This window comes from Vanacampus margaritifer, chromosome 4, assembly GCF_051991255.1.
Source record: "Vanacampus margaritifer isolate UIUO_Vmar chromosome 4, RoL_Vmar_1.0, whole genome shotgun sequence".
Classification (NCBI taxonomy): Eukaryota; Metazoa; Chordata; class Actinopteri; order Syngnathiformes; family Syngnathidae; genus Vanacampus; species Vanacampus margaritifer.
In genome coordinates this window covers 16798637-16821825 of record NC_135435.1, presented here as the reverse complement: position 1 = coordinate 16821825, position 23189 = coordinate 16798637, and the positions used below count along the sequence as shown (strand labels likewise).

General features: G+C 38.2%; 3 protein-coding genes across 6 annotated transcripts; all 3 read right to left on the bottom strand.

Annotated features, from left to right (window-relative positions):
* Positions 1–2007: 2007 nt before the first annotated feature.
* On the bottom strand, positions 2008–7967 carry slc38a8b (solute carrier family 38 member 8b). 2 transcript variants are annotated; one of them, XM_077564765.1, is made up of 10 exons: positions 7533–7967; positions 6422–6620; positions 5599–5755; positions 5427–5531; positions 4141–4198; positions 3734–3848; positions 3504–3651; positions 3218–3420; positions 2526–2577; positions 2008–2358 (listed from the first exon to the last, which is right to left on the bottom strand). In XM_077564765.1, the coding sequence occupies exons 1-10, from the start codon at positions 7719–7721 to the stop codon at positions 2256–2258; spliced, it is 1329 nt and encodes a 442-aa protein (XP_077420891.1). In that variant the 5' UTR covers positions 7722–7967; the 3' UTR covers positions 2008–2255. The 2 variants fall into 2 exon arrangements, with proteins under 2 accessions (XP_077420891.1, XP_077420889.1); XM_077564763.1 differs by having other exon boundaries at positions 3504–3654; positions 3737–3848; positions 7533–7965.
* Positions 7968–9394: 1427 nt separating this feature from the next.
* nrn1lb (neuritin 1-like b) lies at positions 9395–16792 on the bottom strand. Of its 3 annotated transcripts, XM_077564766.1 has the most exons (5): positions 16683–16792; positions 16440–16519; positions 15897–16019; positions 13048–13195; positions 9395–11943 (listed from the first exon to the last, which is right to left on the bottom strand). In XM_077564766.1, exons 1-5 carry the CDS (start codon positions 16736–16738, stop codon positions 11640–11642), a joined length of 711 nt encoding a protein of 236 aa, XP_077420892.1. In that variant the 5' UTR covers positions 16739–16792; the 3' UTR covers positions 9395–11639. The 3 variants fall into 3 exon arrangements, with proteins under 3 accessions (XP_077420892.1, XP_077420893.1, XP_077420894.1); XM_077564767.1 differs by lacking the exon at positions 16683–16792 and having other exon boundaries at positions 15897–16053; positions 16440–16474; XM_077564768.1 differs by lacking the exons at positions 16440–16519; positions 16683–16792 and adding an exon at positions 16309–16326 and having other exon boundaries at positions 15897–16053.
* Positions 16793–19449: 2657 nt separating this feature from the next.
* On the bottom strand, positions 19450–22055 carry thap11 (THAP domain containing 11). Its single transcript, XM_077564932.1, has one exon. It carries the CDS (start codon positions 21716–21718, stop codon positions 20900–20902), a length of 819 nt encoding a protein of 272 aa, XP_077421058.1. The 5' UTR covers positions 21719–22055; the 3' UTR covers positions 19450–20899.
* Positions 22056–23189: the final 1134 nt, after the last annotated feature.

The following is a 23189-nucleotide window of genomic DNA, read 5'->3' as shown; positions in this document are numbered from 1 at the left end:
CAGACTTTTACCAAGGCCAAAGTGGTAGTTTGTCCATCTGTTTGTTAGTTAGCAGGCTATATAGTACTTGGTTTACGGAGGAAGATGAACAGGCGTGTGGTTCCATTATGGTTCTCGGGGGATGGATGCTGTTGTGACTTGAACAGTGAAACTACATAATTCCTTTATCCGCAACACCTCCCCTGCAAGTGGAGCGTAACATAATACAAATAATGATTTTTCTTTTCTGTGTGTTATATTGATTTTCTTTTTTAATCCAATATTTTTTTTTCATCCTTAAAATTGTTAAATTGACGTATTTCCTGGGGTATCTTTAAGGGAGATGGCAAGTGAGGCAGTGAGCAGCCAGCCTCGCCTCAGATCACTCACAAAATCAGAAATAGCTGAATAACCACACCAGCATCTATCGAAACTCAGACACAATCTTCCTCAGGTCATTGAATCGGTGGGGGCTGGTGTCTGTGGATCTCACTCCGCTTCGTCTGTCCTTCCTTCCTTTCCTCGGTCTCTCCTTTGGTCTCCCTGATTTGTTGAACTTTAGATGTCTCTGGGGTTGCTGAAGGACTCTGGTTGGTGGCCCGGTGGGTGGTGGGTGGTGTCTGGTCAGTGCTGGAATTCACTTTCCTTTCTTTTCTTTGGTCCTTTCTCGGGTTTCCTGACGGCCTCACGACTCTGGCTGGAAGTGTTCGGTTTAGGGAAACGGTATGGGATTATTCTAAATTATTTTATAGGTTTTAGGTGAACTAATGAATGCACGCACATACACATATTCACCCACATACAAAAAATATAAAAATACAAAATATATATATATATATTAAAAAAAAAGAAAAAAAAGGAGAGCAATGATGATGACATGTCAAACTGAGCTCTCCAGGAAAAAAAAAGAAAAAGAAGAAGTTTAACACCCTGCTGAAAAAAAAAGAAAAAAAGAAATAGCTGAATAACAGCTATATCTAATGCCTAATGGTAAAATGACAGAAACAGAAATGGCTATTGGCAAGTAACAGGGACTTTTGTTCTGAGGAAGAGGCTCATGCACCAAAAACGGATTTTTGCAGCTGTAATAGTCATTTGCCACATTAACAATGTATAGAGTGTATTTGTAGTTAAAGTTATCTTCATTGAAAAACTGTGTTGTTGTTTTTTTCAAATTTAAGGAAATGACTTGGTCAGCCCAAACTTTGGAATATGAGTTACAGTTTCCAGAAAAGCTGCTAAGGGACTCGGTGTAATTTTCAAGGCTTTTTTTTTTCAACCCACATTTACTGGATTAAGTCATTTGGCCAGCAGGTTGAAATGCTGTATAATCTCCCATGGGTTGAACACAAGCAGCATCTCAGTCTCTGGAGGCTGAGAACTGCAATGGATGGGCGGGACGTAAACATTACAGAAATTAACTGTTTCCTGATGGTTTATAGTTTAATTATATTAATTAACCACAGTATATGCGCTTTTGTCTTTCTTTGCCATGTGCTCAGTTAAGGCTCATACGCAGAGGCATCCAGTCACATTGAGTATTTCTAATTGTTTTTCTCATTTCTTCTTCAACAGTGCACATTACTCAATCCAGCACATGGAGTAAGCATTTGCACTACCATAACTCATTTAAGATGCAAGTCAGTGGCAATGATATTCAGCATACCTCAAGCCATTAGTCTTGGAAGGTGACAGTTACAGATTAAAATCAGGCACACGCACAGAAAAATACATCATTTGTTCAAGAAAATTATCTAATTTACCAGCAGAGAGAGGTAAATATTCTAATTGCAGAAATAGTTTAAGATGATGTCAAAATGATCATGCAATTAATTAATCTGCACCACATGTGCATGATTTACTGTGCTCCTCCGATAAAAAAAATATAATTCATACAAGATGCAATACTGCCCCCTGTCAGCTCTAAAATGAAAGCATTTTGTAATTTGAATACTTACGGTATTACTATTATTAAATCCATCCACATTTCATATTTTCCGACTGTATGTATAATTATATACAATCAAATACAACAAAAGGTTTATTTTGTATTGTTTGACTTAGAACTATTTAATCATGATTTATGAACACACACATACACACTCAAAAAAGAACACTAAAACGTCAAGGCTATGGACTACTTGGATGAGAATCACAGACACAAGGAAAAAAAAAAAAGTAACATCACTTGCGCAAAAGAGTGCCAACAATCGCCCAGGAGTCAAAAGTAAAGCACCAAGATGATGATCATAATGATGAGGAGGATATTCAGACAGTCAGAATTTGCTAAGAAGCTCCATGACTGCAATAGTTGTGCTCTGTCCGAAGATGAAGGCTCCAACAACAATGGTGAGGATTCCCCAAACTGTTAAAACGACCCTGCAAAATGTGACAATTGTGTTAGTAAAAGTTAAAAAAACAAAACATTTGGTAGTTGAGTTTAGCTGCGTAAATTTATCTGTAATAATGGGAGCAGCAAAAAAAAAAGTGTTGCATTCGTATTTTTGTTCTGTGTAGAAATGATTGGCTTAGTGGAGCGTACTCACTTGACTCTCGGACTCACAGGTTCATTTTGCATGATGAATACCAAGCAAAGACCTGCATTACAAGACAGATAACTTTGCATTTCAATAATGCAGCCTCATTTATCCACATTTACACACTGACAATCTAACCAATCTACATGATTCAGCAAAAATGACACAATCAAGCTACGTGTACTTGCTGTGCGTGAACCCAAGGTAAGTCCTCTTATTCTCTCCCGCTCTTTTTTTTTCTTCTTCAATGTTTTCAGACATAATGGATTGTGTTATTCAAACTAATTCAACCCTGTAACTCATGTCATCGGAAAAAGACAAAATGTTCCTTTTCTTGATAGTTTGCTCTTGACCAGTTAGCATAGCAGCTAGCATAGCTTGCATGTCCTCTTGAGCTAAAACTCCCAACGTAGCATTGATTTGCAACCCTGTTACTTACAACCATGTTACTGTTATTAAACAAATACGGTGTACTCTAATTAGCAGAGTAATACTAAAATTATAATACAATGTACCTTGAGGTAGACAAATCAAACAATATGCCTGTTTTCCTTGAAATCATAACAACAACAAGAAAGTAAATACCTCTTTAAAAAAAATGCTGGTGCCTAAATTGTTGTCCAATTCTGGAATGACCCAATTAAAGATTCTTAATGTAAACCTTGCAGTCTACAAATAAAACAGTGTAGAAAAATATGTACCAGGGAAGATAAAGATGAAGAAGGCACTGATTCCTCCAATGACACTGATGACCTCGCTCATGTCAGGGACAAACATGGCGATGAGAAGGGTAACGGTGATCCAGATAACAGTAAGAAGCGCCCTGCAGCGACTCTCAAAAGAGCTTGTGACGATTCCCCGACGACGCCTTTGGATTCGCACCATCAGGTTCAGGATGACGGACCTGTGAGACGCACGCACTTTGTTTGGTAAATATTCACAAACCTGAAACTTTCAACACATGTGCAGACGAACATTTTTACATACCTCCCGAGGAGAAGAATAATTGGATAAATAGTGATAATTGATATTCCAAAAAGCAGTCTGGAAATGATCATGACGACATCATTCCCCGGGTACGACATCAAGATATCGGAAGCAACTTCTCGACCAAATGTCATGAAGCCGTACACACCTGGTGGTAGAGAAAGTGGACACATTTAGCCGTTTCCAGCTTACAATGCAAGGAGCTTGATGATTTTTGGAGGTCAACTCACCAGTGAGCGTGTAGACGAGCAAACAGAAGAGCATGGAGATGACAGAGATGACCACCCAGTGCGTAAGCTTTTGGTTCTCCATGCTGCTGTAGATTGCTATACAGGCCTCGTGACACTGCACACACAAGCAGTACTCGAACATGCAGACTTTCTACAACATGTTGATATGCAGCTGTCAGATTATTATTTTTGGGTACATTTGTGAAGTCAGACGTCACTAATGTTTTAATTGAAAGACAGCCTGGTGGCTCCAACTCTTCGCTCTAGTTTGTTAAATGTGTTGAGTGTATTGTTTGGATGTTCATTTGATTCTAATTGTTATTTACTCAATGGAGTTGATGAATTCCATATGCTGCAATTCATGTGAAGAGGCTGCATTCAAGCCATTCTAAACATGTGGATCCTACCTGGAAACCAAAGCAGATGGTCGGCACAACACTGAACATGGATGCCCACGAGCCCACACTGTAAAAAAAAAAAAGACGGCCATCACTTGCAAACCAAGACAAAAGAAGACTTAACCTAAAATGATTTCAGGTTGAAGATGAATTTGTGAGAATTGGCAAGTATGAACAAAAAAACAAAAGGGTTTTACCCTTTTAAATTGTTGACAGAAATGTTGTAATCTTTAGCATCTTCAAATATGGTCCACTGCAGTAGGTATTCATTTTCACAGAAATAAAATGTAGCTTCAGTGTGACCTCCAGTGGACAAAGTGAGTAACAGTTCCTTTTTTTTTATTGCTAAATTCTGACACTGCAAAAAACAAACAAAAATCATCCCTACTAGCTGAATTGGACCCAATGATGGCCCACAGGTTGTATGGTTGACATCACTGATTTATTGCCATCTTTTTATCATCTTAATTGCAAAGCGTTTGTCATAGTTGCACTACTTCCAGCAGTGTATAAGAATTGCAACACATGTAGACAGGAAACAATAACAATACAGTGGTTCTCCACTACTCACGGAGAACAAATATAAATGACACCGAAAAAGAACTAAAACTAAAAATATATACTGGAGGAACAAATAGGTAAATGCATATTTTACTCACAGGCATATCAGTAAATAACGACTAATATTACTGCAGGTTACTGACTAGCTGAGGCATCTCCATGTAACAGTTATAGAAAAAAAAATTGTAAACCGCTTTATTTTCTTTATTTTGGGGGAAATTTGAACTCCTACTAAAGGTGCATGAAAGACAAAAGAAAACATGGTATGCCTAAAAAAAAAAAGTGTTTTTGGCAGCATTTTGTTTATTATAACGAAAAACATGAAAAATTGTTACACAACTCGTGATCTTTTTTCTTTCTTTTTGTCATTATTTTTTTTCCCAAACAAAATTACCTTTAGTGTTACCAGGCATGTAAATGAACAAGAAACTGAAGAAACAATGGTTGTTTATTATTTTTCATTTTATTTATTTGTTTAATTTTTGTTTGTTTTTTTACACCGGAGCAGTACAATGTCCATGAATTAAAGCAACAAAAAAAAAAGTGGGGGAAAAACTGTTTAACTTCTTTACTATGTGAAGCACATTGAGTTAGTCTGTGTATGAAAAGTGCTATGCAAAATGAAGCTAAATTTATTTGTGCCATTGTTTGTTTTTATAAAATAAAATAAAAAATATTTTTCTTTGTGGCATTTTGGTGTGGTTTTTATAAAACACAAAAACATTGTGACTGACCCTTGAGTGTGCTCTGGCGTCAGAATGGCCGTGTGGCTGTCCATCAGGTAGTATTTGACAATCACCGCCACACATAGATAGGTCGCAGCCAATGTCCCCAGCACACTGCGGTGACGAGAAATACATTCATTGACAACAATGAGATGTCATTCCAATGTGCACGTGCACAAACCTTGTGTATTTCTGAATGCCAATTTCTTTTGGGATGGACAGTGGCAGGATGATGACGAGACACATAACGAAGAGGGCAAAGCGCTGGTCAGTGTACCAGTGATATGGTATTTCACCTTCACTTGACCCCGTCACCGTCTCATATAAAGAAATACACACTGGTGAACACAAAAAATAGAAGAATAAGAATAACTACTATCATTATAATAACACATGGAAATGTCTGTGAGCCTTAAAAGATTTACATTGTAAATAAAGAATCGATATTCGGTCAAATCATGTGAATCCTTTGCATATGTACAGTACAAGCAATTTTGAAAAGATGTGTTCAATGAAGGCATGTTATCACGCTAAGTGCTTGAGCCCATCTGCACTGCCTGCATCAAAATGGATGCTGAAAATCCAATCAAATGCTCTGTTTAAAATTCGGACAGCAAAAACATTTAAGGGATTAGGATGATGTCAGATGGACAAGATGACAAAAAGAAAAACGAAAACCAGGTTGCAGTAATGCATCCCAAGCACATGTATATCCTAATACTAACTAAAATGAATGTTTATATGCGGATTATCGAAAAGGTATTATTATTGCAATATGAAATACAACTCATATGTTCAAACACAAAAAAAGTGCTAACGTTCAAGTTTAGCAGAATGCTTTTCCTTTTCATCAATTAAAAAAAAAACACATTTATATCATGTGAAAAGAACACTGTAATACTTTGTATAAAAATAATTCAATAAAGAATCTCATGTGGATTGTTCTGGTGTGTGTGGCCACTAGTGGGCAGTATATAAGTATAAGTATCAGTATAAGGACTCACATTTCTCCAGCTGGTCCTGTACCACCACCAGAAAGGCTACGCATATCATGAAGAGGTTGAAGCAGAAACAGACTTCGCAAAGTTGGCCAATGGCTCCTCCACACACTTCTCGCACCACATCCTGGTATGTCTTTTGTCTGCTGACGGACGAGGCGTAGCCAAGGATGACCAGTCCGCTGATGAGGAACACCAGAGATACCTGCACGAGTAGCCGGAACTTTGCTGTCAACAGACTCTGAATACTTTTGTCCATGTATTTTTTTTTTTTTAAGTGATTTAGCATCATTCTCTCTCTTTGTCTGTCAGTTACTTTCTAATCACTTTACAATACTGTACATTTTCTGTCTTTTTCAAAGGGTTGCTAGTCAAAACAGGTCAGTTTGAATTGGCTCAAAATTGAATGTTGTGATGCAGACCTTTTTAATGAATTGTTGTTTTTATAATAAAGACATATCTTCTTTGTTCTTTGCCCATAATTTATATGCTGATGTTAAGGCAATAATAACATTATATATTTTTCTCAGTTTGGGTCACATTTTAAATGTACATAACCTCTAACCATTTGGGCCCCCTGGTCTACCTGGAAACCTCATGCAGTGACAGCTGAGTGCCTTGAGTGGAGGCTTCATTAGAATTCACCCGTGAAGAGCATGTGAATATTTTCACACAAGGGAGAAAAAGGCTTACAGTGTTTCCCTACGTATTTGCGATTCTCTACTTGCCAATTCATTCTGATTTCTTAGGGAACCTGTCCTCTGCCTTTTGCCGTTTATGGGCTCAAAGCTCTTTCTATAATAATAATTATAATAATAAAAGGGTTAGAAAATAAGTGTGAAGTTAAGCGTCAAGTGGGGCTGTGTCACCATTTTGTGGCATATAGGCAATTAAAAACTGTATTTTGGTGGTGGCTGTCAATTAACGACAAATTTTCCACACTTAAGGCCTGGCTAAAAGACCTTCAATATAGTCCGACTCCTAACATAATAAGCACGTCATTGTACAGTAAAGAACAATCTAATACTTTGGTCTAAATGTGTGTCGAATGTGCTCTTATTGATATGCACGCTAAATCAGTAATCACGTCTTCCTTGCAACTGGTGCGTTCACCTACCAGTTCCACGCTAACAGCAGTAGTCACTCCACCAGCTCTCTGGAAGGCCCATGGGAAGTTTAGCAGTCCGGCTCCAAGCGCAGACTTGAGCATGATGAACACGGCGCCGAAGGATCCCAGCCGCGGGGGATCTGAATGGGATGCGGACCGAGCCAGCAGGCTAATGCTCTCCCGGGCTAGTTCCTCCATATTTGCTGTAGCTTCACTAACACAATTCCTCGAGGTTCAACTAATTCCTCCACTCCAGCCCAGGCCACCGTAATGCACATATATGGTCCTGCTGCCCTTTCAGCCACGTGGTCTAATTGGACGTTTTGACTATTAAACATTTCACTGTGAGGTGGCAAATGTGACACTTGGGCGTCTGGCTGCCCTCTTCCTCTCTCATTCAGGTTATAACGTGAAGCTTGAATTCTGATTGACCTCGTGGGAGGCACACAGGATTTGTACATGTAAGTAAATATTGCACGTGATTTAATAGCAAGTGTGTTGTCAAGACAGTAGTTGTCTCTGTCCAAGAGGAAAAAAAACGCAACGTAAAAGTCCACAACAACACAACTTTGCTTCAATAGTTAGTTTATTTTGGTGGTGTTATTTTGGCGGTGTTTGAAAACAAACAGTGTGGCAACAGGTGCACACCAACAATAAAACAATACTTACATGTGCATTTTAATCCTTCAAAAATAAACAAAAAAAAAAAACAATATTACTGCAGTTTACTGAGATGGTTAAGAAACTCTTGAATGGTGCGTCTGTTTATCGGTATTATACTGCCCCCATGTGGCCAAGGCACGCACGCCAGAAAGAGCAGCTCAATATCAATTGAATTGATGCACAAACTGTTTAATTTTTTACATTTAGTTGAATTCTATCATTGCTGTATGTTTTTATAAATGTATAATTTTGCAGAGTGCAATTTTTTCTTATTGTATGAATGTTTTCTGCTACACAAATGCAAACTAATATGTTCCGTTAGCTTTTTATGTTTGTTTGCAATATTTAAAAATTATAATGGAGAATTATGATGTTTTCAAGAAATTTAATTCTGTCACCCTTTTTCAATTTATTGTGTTTTCAAATTCCCAAATGCTGTTGTCATCTAATCTGAACAAATGGCCACAACAGACACACATTTTAACCTTGTTTATCACTTTACAATTAAGTAAATGGTAGGTAAAATACTATTTTTCTTCTACAAAACAATTTTTGGTGTCTGTACATAGAGTTTGGGCTGTAACTTTAATTGTTTTTTTGTTTTTGTTTTTCTTTTCATGCACAATTACTCTTAGGTTGGTGTTTTTTAAATTAATTAATTTATTTATTCGGAATCTAAACTGTCAGTGGCTTTGTGATGAAGTAGGCCTATGGAATCTCGCATTCCTTTATGTCTTGGTCATATAGAACAGAGAACACAATCTGGTACATGCCACTCCATAATCCTGAACATGTTTGACGTTGCACACCATCTGTTGTCCACGAGAAAGAGAGAAGGGGGGGGTGTGGGGGGGATCATAACCTTGTGTGCTATACTCACTGTTTTAAACACAATGCTTTGAGTTGTCTTATAAAGATTTGATCATTGTATTAAAGATTTTCTCAAATGATTTGCAGAAAATCTGATTCAAGACACACAAAGGATTTTAGAACACTCCCCGGTTGGATGGAGTTAATAATAATAATAATAATAATATTTTTGGTTGTACCTAAATTTTACCCAAGTACTAACAACACTCAAAAAAAAATCCTGAACATGGGAAGTAGTTCTGCCTAATGTTGTTTCTAGCTTAATCTCATTGGAATAGATGATGCAATTCCAGTTTTTTTTTCTTTTACATCATAAAAAGGGTAAATAACAGCCATACTAAAGTGGAAGGCTGATCATTCTGTTTTATTTAAAAATACATGAATATTTTCCATCCAATCACTGCATCTCATAATGTTCTATAATAATGGCCTGCATATTGATACACACATTCATATTCAGGAGACACTTTCCTCTTGTCACTGGGATACTGAAAATAGGCCAACATCAAAATGCCTTTTCGTCACTTAAACAACAGACAAACCAATGACCTTTAACATGCAGTCACTCTTATTTCATATCAACACTGCCATCATTTAACTACATTTATTAATAAAGCTTTGTGAAGTGCCATATATAAAATTACACGATTAGAATACCAAGGACACAATGGCTGGCTCAGCAGCTCCCGCTTCTTAATATTCATGCTGCAGTGATGGCGCATTCACATCTGACCTTTGACAGTTTTTAGATGTCACGTGAGCGGTCATCCTCACTCTAATTTCGCCATAAAGTTTCTCTAAGAGCGTTTCAAAGGTTTGGAGGTGCACACTCACAGCGGATGAATAAAGACAGGCGAGATTAATATACTCATGCCGCCATTGTTATGAAACCGTTTAAGGGTATTAAGATCACACACACGCACACATGTGGCCAAATACTCCCAGCACTTATAAACTGAAAAAGCTACATTTTACACACGAAATCTCAATTTAAAAAAATAAAATTAACTGTGACTATGCATTTGATATCTGTGAAACATAAAAATAACATATTGTGCTCAAAATCATATCAGTATTTAAAAAAAAAAAAGTGATTTACATATTATTAATTCAGTCTTTTATCTGAGATATATTCCACAGAATCGTTGCCATTTGTGTCCACAGAAAATACAATTCATGATTTTTTAAGCAGTGTCCTGCACATTGATGTGTTTGCATATTTAATAATTGCAAATTAAAATGTTAAAAACTTAAACCACTTTGAACACTAGAAAAAAATGCATTTATTGCATCTTTCCGCTATCTAAAAGGAGTTTTTCAAATAAAATATAATATTACTGTAAATGCTTTGGAAAAAGTCATACTTTTTACATATTTTTGTTACTTCTATCCAAACTATATTTTAAGGGTTTTGTTTTGTTTGTTTGTTAGTTTTTTGTTAAATTTACACTTAAGTCATGTGTATGGGTTTTCACTCAGTCCATTACCCCTCTGAAAATTTCAGTTCCAAGGTCAACAGGAAGTTCCATCATTCCTAATCTCTTCAGGCCATCGAAAGGCCAAAATTAAATTTTCTGTATATTCGATGATGTATCAACTATGAATCTGGGGTGGTTGGTTTAAGTTCTAGGCACACTCTTGCTACCTAAATTATTTTGTGTTTTTTTATATACAGTATTTTGTTGTTGTTGTTGTTGTTGAATCATTGTAATATGCTGAATGTCAACATGTGGCTATCGTTAATGTATTTGCTAAATGTATGCTAAAAACTCGCTACTTTGACTTTCAGTCCTGTTACTCGAATGTAGAGTGTCGTTATAAAAAAATTAACTAGCCTGAGATGCGTCAATAGAAATTTTGAGTATTTTAATATGTGTGTTATCAGTTTTAGAGTTGGGGGGAAAAAAAGAAATACTGTATGTTTATTTTCAGAGCTCTACAACAAGCAAATGGAACACTATATACTCAAAATGTGCGTGTTTAGAAAAAATTAAATAAAATAAAATTAGATGTGCTATCTGAAATTTGTGTCAAATAAAAAATACTGTGTTAAATAATAAATATATAATAGACAGTGTTTGTACTGACTACATTTTTTTTCCTTTAACATATCACCCAGAAAAGAGTCCGTTCAGTCCAAAGCTGGCAGCTGTTTGCAGTCCACTTGTCTTGACCAAAACTATTTCAATTAGGTCGGCTTCTCTCCGAGAACCAGGCATTTAATCTGATCGTGCTGAAATACATTTTAAATCTGAAACAAAAGAGACAATGAGTCTTCCTTCCTCGGCCTCAGAAATCCAGATTTTAGGATAAAGACCTAATCACAAACGCTCCTGACCTGTGATCTGTGCTCATGTGTGTGAATCAACTGACTGTTGACTGTCATTGTGATTCAAAAAGCTTAAAGCTGGTATTATTCTTCTCTGATCTGGTCACCTAAATGTTCCTGAGCAGCCTCACAATTTTTTCAGCACTCAGATCAGAATATACAGTAAATTATACTATGCTATACAGTCTGCTTGTAAAACAAATGGTCATACTAATGTCTCTTCACCGACTTCAATCCATTGTTAATTACTGAAGCTAGATCCTGAGCAGCACTAACAAAGTGCTACATGTGGGAAAGATGACTGTGGCGAGAGAGGGCCCCCATTGGTATGTTCTCCCCTTCAGTGTTTCCTGGTTGGTCTGATCCGAGGTGGGAGGGGTTAGGGGTGCAGGCACAGTGCTGGGTGCGAGGGTGGTGAGGCTGGCGCACATGTTGTAGAGGTTTCCAGAGAATTGGTCCTTCCTGGATTCTTGTCTTAGGGACTCCCACACCGCCGCTGCTTCTCTGGGACAGCCGGACATGGCCACGTTGGCACAAGCGTGGAAGTTATTCCAGGATCTTTTTAAGAACGAGGAAGAGAAGGAAGTAAGGAACATTGGGTGCGAAAGAAGCCATCAGTTGATATAGAAAGTCTACACACCCCAGTTGATTTTTCAAGATCACTCATTTAAAACACTTTTGCCACCATTAAAGTGACGTGCAATTTGATTGGAGGGGGAAACAAAATATTTTTGAGTGAAAGTAAAAAATAAACAACTGACATAATGTGCTTGCACAAGTATACACACCCTCTTATAACAGTGCATCCATCTGATTTAACTCTATAAATCTTTAAATCTTAGATGTTCTAGGAGGCTTTTTTTTCTTTATTCTTTGGGTTAGGGTTTGGGTAAGGGTTAGATCACCAACATATTTAACTAAAAACAACAGACGGGCTACTAGTAAGCAGCAAAGTCTATTTTAAGACAATATTATTGAATCAATTGGAGCCCAGAATACAAGCAAAACAACACATCCATTTTCACATATAATCTACTTTATGTTTTAGCCCAAATGGGACGATAATTTTGTGCTAGCATCAAAGTCAAATGCAAGCTAATATTACCTATGTAAGTAACCGAAGCCCACAAAAAGAAAAACAAATTAACAAAGCAAAAATTTTTGTTTTGTGTATGTTGAAATAGAAGGAATTTGCCCACTTTTTTTTTTTTTTTAAAGAAGCACAAATTATTTTGGATCTATCTAAATGTTACTGCTCTTGCTTTTCCCTATCAGCAAATGTAATATTTTATTCAACGGTGGTCCATGTCCATTATAATTATCAGTGGAAAAAATAATAAATAAATAAATAAATAAAATAAAATAAAATACCCAGAACTTCGATCTGTGACGTATAACTAACCACCAGCAGAGTGGAAATGTGCCTCCATAACTCTCATTTGTATTATTTCCATTCATCCATTTCATTTGAACTTGTCCTTATTAGGGTCCCGGGAGAGCTAGGGCCTATCCCAGCTGACTATAGACAAGAGGCGGGGTGCCAATCAATTTATGATGCATTTTACAACTTGCTTAAGGCATCTGAAGTTTCTAAAGTGCCACTGTAGATGACTATTGAGAGAAAGAGGGTGAATGTTTTCTATGGCGCAGGCTGATTCTCACCTGCAGATTGAATCAATATCCTGCGTGTCCTGGTCTTTTTGTGTTTCCACCAAACTGTCCCCAAGTGTCAGCAAACACTGTGCAAAACTCTTGTAGATCGAACCACATGAAACAGCAATTGCAGCTCCATTACATACTCGGACCAAGCCTGAGGGAAAGGGAAAAGTTACAACCTGTTCTGTACAATGCATGCACATTGTGCACTTGAGGTCAAAATAATATCACTTCACATGGATGGTTGTGGGATTTCATGTAGTTTAGTAAAATGCAATGTCCATATGTTTGTAAGGATCAAATAGATGCAAAAATATGTTGTGTTGTATTCATCTGGAAGGATTACACATTGTGAAAGCCTAAGTCATTGTGGCCTTACATAAGCACTGCCTGACTGCACTGATGAGACACAAAACACAACCCTCTGTTTCTTCTGGAAAGCTTTATGTACACACGATTTTGCAATCTGGCTAGTGAGTTTTGTCGTATTTAGTAGCACTGTCTGTCACTGGACAAATAGGCCTAGCTTGCAGAATGTGTTCTACATTGAGTGGGTTAGTGGGGTTAAGGTTGGGGTCGGTCAATTTCCTCCACACCAAACTGACATGAAAAAACATGACAATCTTTCATTTTTATTTTATTTTGGGGGTTTTAGATGCCTTGGTCGAGGGCACCCCGATAGTAGCAAGGAAGCAGACTAGCGTCACTCCAAAGGCTAGTTGCAATTGATATTTTAACTTGGTCTGTGACCATGATCAAAATTTGTACTGTTTCTCAAATTATCTTTCTTCATTGAAATGATTGGAAATTGTATTAATCCATTCCAGCTTCCCAGTTAAAAAAAATGCATTGCTTTATTTTTTTTATAATGAGAAAAACATCACTCTGTAATATTGTAATTTAAAAACACATACGATGAGAAAGAATGTAAAGAATTTTAAAAAATGTATCAAACTTTTTGCTTTAACTTAAAGTTGCAATATGGAACTTTTTCCCCCAAAATAACTTTACAATAAGCTTTTTATTTGACCATTTATGACTGAAATGCCTTCTAATTAGTAGATTGACACCTTAGCTGTTCACAATGAGTACTCCTGCAAGCCTCTGGCCAATAGTTTTCAGACTGGATTCGGGTTAGAATTTCCCGCGCCCTGTCTGCTTTTAGCGGACGTAATGTGCGTGGTGTGTATGTGAAGAACTATATACTGTATATGTCTGTGAGTCCAGTGTTATTATCAGGGCTGTACTACTCCAATAACAGATGATTCGACACAAAACATGGGGTGCGATACGATTCCAGGGTGTTAATTTAAAGTGGAATGATTTAATCGATTCACTGCATTATGATTCGATATTGAACGACTCGATCCTACAGCGTACGATGCAATGATTTTGTTACTGTCAATTTACAATATGAATTAATTTGTCAGTAATTTAAATGTCTTTTCCTTGAAAGAGAATTACCAACATCGAGAGAATGAATGTAGCCTCTGTCATGTTTAATAATTATTATTTATGATATCTTTAAAACCTAAACTATTCAAGTTAATTAAATTTCAACTGCCAGTTTAAGATATATTGATACCAATTCATTAGTTTATGTATAGATACACTCATGATGAACTACTGCCAGACCGCATACTGTTGACAGGGTCCATTCAACTAAGTACAGAATATTCATCAATTTTCTCCTAACATGTTCAGGGCTACAGCGAGGAACAAGAATTGGTTAAAAAATAAAAAATAAAAATAAAAACAATAATAATAATAATAATAATAATAATAATAATAATTAAAACCTATGAGATGAGATATTAGCATTATGAAGTAATAATAGCACCATCTCACTATTTATGGGGGCTTAGGACAGAGCCCTGCTGTTTATAGTGGCCACTCCAAAAAGTTTGTGATTGCCTAAAGTTGCCTCAAGATGGCAGCAAAGCTCTTTCTGCTCTTAGACAATGTAATTGCCTGACTAAATGAAGCTCCTCCTTTTACTTCAACATAGTTCCCCCGATCTGCCTTCAAGATAGCGCCAAAGCAATATTTTTATATTAGACTTTGCGTTTTTTCAGTAAATAACAGAGGATAAGTTAAACAAAAAAATCTACAAATAGGCATAGTTCTGCCTATGCTGGGGTTCACATTCATTCACTGATAGTGTAGTAGTTCTCATAGCTAAATTTCATGAAGCTGGCTCTATTGATGTTTAGTGACCCATGCTTCACCACTGGTCTGTCACTGATGGAAGGATGGATGGGTAGTTCACTGTAGTGGGAAAATGTACTAGCGGCTTAGATCAAGACTGAACAGTGTGCCTAATATTGTAACTCACTCACGCAATGGAGTTAAACGCCACAAGTTCTCTGATAGCGTCAATCAAAAGTGAGCATTATTATCTTTGATCAGGCTAAATTTTAATACCGCCCTTTTAATGTTTTCCATTGCAGCGTAATCTAACCTCTATTGGCGATGTCTATGTCACACACATATCCACACATATGTTGTAGTCTCCAATCCACCTGACATACCCAAAACTGTGATATTCTACTACACAATCATCATTCTTAACATACCATTCAATCTAGAATTATGGGAAACAAATTGTATTAACACTAACAATGTGAAAATGTACAAACACACAATGTGCGTATAAAGAATTATTTATGCCATCTGTTTTTCTTTCAGAATTTCACTTATGTTTTAGTGAGTTTTATGAACAAAGGGAATGTCCATGATCAAAAGACCCAAATAGGAACATGAAACAACCCTCAAAATGCAACAAAATTGCAACAAAGTTCTGGAAACTTGCCAATGCACACATCATTACATGGACCAAACAGAACGAGTCTTACTGATGGAGAAGGCGATGGGCAGCAGTAGAGCCGTGACGCCTGCCCGGGACCTCATCATTGGGCTCAGCAGAGTCCCGCGGAGCTGAGTCCCTCCTCTGACACAGAAGCTATGATGTGACGCTCCTGATGGATGAAAATCCACAACATGCGAAGCGTCCTGCCACCATCCGTTGGGAATTCATGAGATTGCAAAAGTACAGAACGCACAGAGGCACAAGCCTGATGGATTAGAGTGAGTGTGCGCGCGTGTGCGTGTGAGCACGCGCGCGCCTCACGAAAGGTTTGGACCAACACATCCCAGCGCGGCACATTGGATTAAAGCATTCTAATTTCCGGTCTTTAGTATTTCAAACCTTTATTGACACACACTAAATACTGAGACACCGTAATAATGTGTCTAACAAACACTGACCTGTAAAAGAATCCTTCTGTCACGACTCACAAGCGTGACATGCAGATGTAAAATGGGGACATGATTATGAGTCGTTTTGTTTTTCATGTGAACAGATGGCGTCCCAATGCAGATGAGAGAATGTAGCTCACCTGAGACTTGGCCAGCAGAGAACCCTTTGAGAGTAGAACCAATCCACGTGGGAGTCATGTAAAGCCACAATGTGTTGATCCTAAGTTATTGGACAAAAAAGACACTCTGAAGTAAAGTGAAAATAAAAAATATATATATATAAATTTGACACCCCACAGAGAAGAATTGTTAACAACCCTGCCAGTGATTTTTTAAAATTGATATAAAAATAAAAAAAATCATGAGAACCAATGACAGCTCACCTTTTTTTCTGAAGCTGAGCTGTGATTGGTCGAGACCTGAGCAACTGTGGTGTCATTTTCACTCGACAGCAAGTGGCAAAATGGCCTCCTTCTGCTATTGGTAACAACTGCTGGATTTTGCTGCTTAACTCGTATTCCACTAACGCAATATTAACCAAAATACCGTATTTCGACTAGTGGGGCTGCTTAGAACATATTATTGCCCCCCCCCCCCCCCCCCCCCCCCCCAAAAAAAAAAAATTGGGGTTGGCTGAACCGTATTCCTTTTACCTGGGCTTGACATCCTCTTCCTCTAGCCCTTGGCCTTCAAATTGTGTGCTACACCCTCCTACAAATGGCTCACTCTGTGCATTAGTGTAAATCCTGGTTCACTAACAGAGGAGGAATGGGAGCCCATTGTTAATCTGCGGTTTAATACAACCATTAACTGAAGACTAATCTGTCTGTGTCTGAAGCCGCTGGCCTGAATCAATGCATCCTCATGGAAGCTACTTTGGCAGCAGCTGTTTGTTTGTTTGGCAGACACGTTTCACATTGTCACCTTGTAGATATGCTTAAGACACATTAATGAAGTGCTGTGTTGGAAGGCTAACATTATAAAGGATTTGAGATGATATTACTTATTTTTTTCGTTCTTTTTTTTAATCTACTACCAAATAAAATCATCAAGCATTACTTATTATTATTATTATTGCATGTACTTTAACTGTGACAGTTCATACTTGAATGTAAGGGTACGGAAAGGAACCTTTAAACAATATTTGGTGCAACTATACAATCTGTTGAGGTTTGTATCTAAAAGTGTAAAGAGAGAAACTCTCTGCCTTGGGATAAGCGCTTAATTTGTTCTGAGCGCCTTCGTTTCTTAAAACACTTTAATTGCAAATCATCTTTTCCCACTGAAATGAATTGGAATGTGATTAATCCATTTCAAACAGCCCACCAGACAAAAAAAAAATGTAACACTTTTTTTTTTACTCTGTAATACTGTACTTTACAAAAACATACAACAATGGCATAATTAAAAAGAATGTAAAAAAAAACTTGTTTTTTTTGCTTCTTTTCAAATGACATTGTGCTGTTCCTTCTGGTATTCACACCTTGGCCACTGGGGGGCAGTATAATACATCCAGACATGGATATAAATGGAAGCTGTCCAAAACTATTATTGTGACAGCAATAATAGTTGTTCTTCGCAGAGGATAAATAATATATTGTAAATAAGAGTCCAATAAATAAAAAAACTACCATATTGATCATTGAGTGGCAAACAGGAAACAAACTCTTTGGACGTGTGATGTTGTAGCACCAACATAATGTCCGCTGGTGTTTGTTAATTCCAATAACTTAAATTGCAAAAGGTCAGTACTTAAGCATAAATCTATTTTCCTTTTCAGAATTTTACAAATGTTCCCCAAATCAAACATAATACAAGATAACATAATAACATGTCCAGAGAGAGAGAGAGAACTTCTTCCTATTCACACACCGGACACGCATTACTTGTAGCTTCCTATTTATAACTTTTTGGGGCTTATGCTCTACCCTGTTTTAGAACCAATGAATTATAACAAAAATAGCAAAACACAGAAATATGTTTATATAGCATCTGCAGATTTGAGCTTTTATTAAGTTTCTTTCTTCTTCCTTCTTGCAAGGTGGCAATTTTGATGCTGTGATTTTCTGCACCACTGCAATCATCAATCAGGTTTGGTTTGGTAGTAACTTGTGTTTTACTACCTTTGCTGCTTCAGCATTTTTAAAGAAAAATGTTACACATTTCAATCAAATACAGAAATATAATACAGTACTACAAATTTTTCAAGTTGTCCCTTTTTCAGAACTTCAGAAGGTCACAATTCGCTAAGGATTTTTGAAATGATTTACTAATAACTCTTCATTACAGCTTTACCTCACTATACAATCAATGTGAATCATGCATGAGCAGCGAGAAAACACACACATTTGAGTCACTGCCAAAAGTCTGGTTTTGAAATTAAATATATCATAAATGGCCCAACTAACGAGATTTCTGATACAACTCGTCGTTCAGCTGATAGTTACAGATGGTCAAATCCTTCCTGAATCGCAATAGGAAGAAAAAAAAAGTGTGTAGTGACTTTTGGGACACCCTGTATGTTTGCCTACTTTTTTTTTTTTTTTAACCAAACCAGCACCCTTCAAAAGATGGAAAAGTGTGCACAAGCAGGTAGGCATACTTGGTCTGAACGCAATTATGGCATGATTTAAAAATAAGATAGTTGTGTAAGTTTGATTGACGGGGCTGGATTAAAGCGTTATGTAACACAGAAGCAGGAGGGAAAATCCAGATGAGATTAGAGTCTGGGTCCTCGCTCTGTGGAATACTCACCATCAATTCATCCAACCTTACCCTTAACATCATAATCATTATTATTGTCATTATTATAGGTGTTCATATCAGCACTAAGGTTCACGATACTTTATTCTAAATGAGAAACATCAATCGTTGAGAAAAGGGCCGCAATGAGACAGTTCATAAGTGCCATCTAGAGGGAGGAAACAATGGTGCAACTTGTAGTCAACTTGGGAAAAAGGGAGATACCTCAAATTTGCTACACTTGCTGAATACGCTCATAGGAATACACATAAAGGAAGAAAATATTTCAAATACAGGCTCTTCTTTATAATGTCAGCCAGCAGGCCTCTTAGGAAAAGCTTCAGTTCAATTAATGGAATTTTGTGTCTTAATATCTTGTGGATGAGCAGAAATATGTCAAACAAGAGATGTACTTCAAAATGTCGTTTAATGACACAATTGTCAGTCCAAAGATTATAAATGTCTTTAACATATTGTGCACTTGTGATGCAGCCACCAGTAAAATTGTGCGAGTTGTGAAACACCTCCGCATAAGCAGCGATGTTAAATGCATCATTCGCACAAAAAACAAGCAATTATGAAAAACATAAGCAGAATGCTAACATGTTGTAAAGTCCGTTGTAGTCTTGACATCCGCAATAGAAAGAGAGTTGATGAAATCTTTTCAAGCTGTTTTTTTTTTTTAATATTAATATCGCAAACAGGAATATAAATGAAAAAAAAAAAGTCATTTGAAAGGGGACTGTGATATGTGGTCATTGCTTTGAGGCAGGGTTTCCCAAACAGGTCGCAGGTTGTCTTTTTTGGGGTCCAAAATTGTTCTAGTAAATGCTGTCAAATATTTTATTGCTCAGGCACATCAAGTTTGTTGTACAGTAGTATAGTAGTCCCGAAGAGGAACCAAGTTTTGAATTTTGATATTGAAGTGAATATTTTTGGAAAAAAACTGCCTAAATGCCTCCTCAAGTGTTTAGCCACCACTATTTATCCGATAAATAGTACTAATAATACTTTGGCGGGCCACCCAAGTAAATCGGCCACCATCCAAGAAGTTTTCAAGAAAACGACAGGATATACTGCATGTAACGTTAGTTCGCTGTCACTCACTTGTAGATGTTGAGGCTAGAGGAGACGTAGAAACCAGACTGAGACCCACCTCCCATCCAACCCTCCTCCCATCCCCACCGCCGGAGTCCACCCACCCAAGTAGATTTCCAATCTGTGGGAAACACTGTATCGGCATAGTAATCTATCGCCAAACACTTCTAATTTTGAGTCACTCACAAGAAAGTGAACATCCAAACAAAAAAACATTCCTTCCCGTGGAAACAATGACGACAGAGTGGATTAAATAGCGGTTAAAGATCATGACTGACACTATGGAATAATGTTCAAGCATTTCTTCTACTGTATTCGACCATGTACAAGTAAGACAATTCAGCGCACTAGCCCCACTACTCATGCCATTTTGGCCTACGAGTATGTAACTAAACCTATCAGTACCCTACTGTGCTGAACTAGTAATGCTACTAGGCCCAACTATACGTGTCATGTACTAGTTGCTTCCTGGGTCCTACTAGTAGCACCAAAATGCTCACTAGTAGTAACATCTAGTCGTTCAACCGGTGCACTGAATTGTCTTATCAATGAAGACAAAGAGCAGACTAGTACATGAACCTTCAACTGTATATTGAATAAAATGCTCAAACTGCTTTCCATATGACACTACCAGTTACAGAACTACAGCTAGACATCTTTATACACAATCAGGTCTACCAAAATCAGCTTTGCAGTTATTGAAAATACATTTTTGTACAAAGGCTGAATCTCCATCAGTTCGTTTGCATTGCATTTGTCTCTAGATTTTCTTGTTGACGTTCAGAGGCACCGGATGGCCGCTCAGCAGCCGGTCCCGCTCACGCACCTCCTCCTGCAGCTTGGCCTCCATCACCCGCAGCTGGCGGATGGTGGCCTTCATCTCCTTCATCTTCACCTCCATGAGGGCGATGATGTCCCGCTGCTCGTTGAGTTTACGCAGCAGCTCGGCCGACGTGGTGCCGGTGGTCAGCGAGTACGAGTGGTCCAAAGGGCTGCTGGTCACGCTGACGTACTGCACGACAGTCTGCTGCGCCTCCGCCGAGGAGGGGTTGTCCGCGGCGACCGCGGTGAATTCGGTTGAAGCGTCGACGGGCGCCTCCGTCGCCACTGGCAGTCGTGCGGTGCCCAGATACTCTCCGTTTTGGCCGATTTGCACCACCGTGATGCTGTCATCGATGGCCTCGCCGCCGGCGTTGGCCTCGGCGCCCTCGGCCGTGTTGCCCAGCACGGTGTTGATGACGACCCCGGTGGTGGCTCCGGCGGGTGCTGCAGCCGCCGTCGTGGACAACTTCTTACCTCTGCCCCGCCGACTTCTGCGCTCGTTTACACCCCTCAGGGGGAAAAGCGACGGCACACGGATGCTGTAGGTTTTCCTTCCACCCACGAAGTGCACGCTGCAAACCCGATGCCCCGTGGTGGGTTGGAAGGTGCTGAAACAGCCGCTGACCCCGGCCCGGGAGATGTTCCTCAGCCACAACTCTCTTTGCGTGGTGTCCTTCGGAAATGTGTAGAAGCGCAGGTCCCGGTCGCGATGCGAATTGCTGTAGCAGCCGGGGACACAGCAGGTGAATCCAGGCATGTTAACACGGATGCCTGTAGTCTTCTAATTCAATCCGCACGTCCAATTAAAACGCTTTTATTGGACTTTCTTTATTGTGTGCGCTATCTTCTTCAGCGGCCTGTAGCCGGAACTACACGTCCCACAACGCTAACAACTTCCTGTTTATTTTTCAGCGAACGTGGCGAATTTTTTTGCTATATCGGAGTTTACATCAATTCAATTTTATCTGGATGAAGCCTAAGTAAAACCTATCGGTGTACTATATGCGAAGCTGGTGTTTTGTTAAAAGAAGAAAACGCTTAGTTATTTATCTTTGGTAGGATGTCAACACAGCAGCCCGCCATTTAGGACTTAAAATCCCAGGATGCTTTGCGCTTCATAACCACGACTAAAAGAAAGCTACTGCTATCTCTGGTCATTTTGGGGTATTACATGTCATTTGGCATTGGAAGTCAAATAAAGTGAGGAATGTTTGGCTTTCGTTTGAAATGTAAAGGTAAACTTAAACTTAAATGCATTAGTCATAACAGGAGTACAGATTAACTTTTTTTCCAGGAGCAAAGTGGCCCTTAACCTGAAATTTTAGTAACATTTCGGGGCGTACACAATAAATCTGCTTGCCAAATAAATATCCACATTTCCACTCATTTTCACTATATTACTGATCAATGGGCGGGAGTGCGAAACAAAAGTTTGTCAGCAGGAAAAAAAAATAAGAATAATCGAAAATCAGCAAATTTACTGGTCACACATGCGCGTGTATAGATGAAAAATGTACGTGCTGTTTAGGGGCAAAATGTCACCATTTAGGCTCTCTAAACTTCTGAATGCACGCCAAACTGCTCAACATTTCAGTACTTTTTGGATAACTTGTTCTTCTCTAACAAGGAGCTGAATAACAGGTTTTTCATTTTCAATACATTTATATGCTTTTCTGTGACTCTTCCGGTCTCTCTCTTGCAACCAGTTGATGACGCACTGTGACACTCTTAACCTGTGTGGCCGCTTGCTGTTTAAACTCTGGCAATAGATATCAAATATCGGGCATCATCTTGGTCTCATGATGTCAAAATGTGAGAAGCATGTTAAAGAGGACTGTTTGAATGTCAATTCTAGGTAATTTCTATGCCAAAGTCCCCCACAATACGACCCTAGGATAAGCTAGTAATGTTTGAGTATACATCAACGGTCACCAACACGATGGTAGCCCCAAAGACCAAATGACTCACCCAATGTTGTACTAAAAATAACTCACTCGTGAGCTGCCCTTTTTGCACTATAATTCTAAAAATAAGTATCATCACTTTACTAATAAGATGCATATAACTTTTTTGGGGTCAATATTCTTTATTTCAATCACTTTTGCAGTGGTGTAAATTTGGACATTATATTATTTCTTTAAAACATTGTCAAGTTCAATATTGTACTGCACATGACCCAACCGTAGTGTTCGTGGAAACAAGCTTGATGATTTACCCCTAAATTGAGC

Coding starts and splice junctions, on each gene's coding strand:
- nrn1lb (XM_077564766.1), bottom strand. CDS start 16,738: ATGACACCACAGTTGCTCAGGTCTCGACCAATCACAGCTCAGCTTCAG. Junction 13,196..15,896: donor GCCCATCGCCTTCTCCATCA/GTAAGACTCGTT, acceptor CCTTTCCCTCAG/GCTTGGTCCGAGTATGTAAT. Junction 11,944..13,047: donor GATATTGATTCAATCTGCAG/GTGAGAATCAGC, acceptor GTTCTTAAAAAG/ATCCTGGAATAACTTCCACG.
- slc38a8b (XM_077564765.1), bottom strand. CDS start 7,721: ATGGAGGAACTAGCCCGGGAGAGCATTAGCCTGCTGGCTCGGTCCGCA. Junction 3,652..3,733: donor GCTCGTCTACACGCTCACTG/GTGAGTTGACCT, acceptor CTCTACCACCAG/GTGTGTACGGCTTCATGACA. Junction 2,359..2,525: donor CCTGTGAGTCCGAGAGTCAA/GTGAGTACGCTC, acceptor CACATTTTGCAG/GGTCGTTTTAACAGTTTGGG.
- thap11 (XM_077564932.1), bottom strand. CDS start 21,718: ATGCCTGGATTCACCTGCTGTGTCCCCGGCTGCTACAGCAATTCGCAT.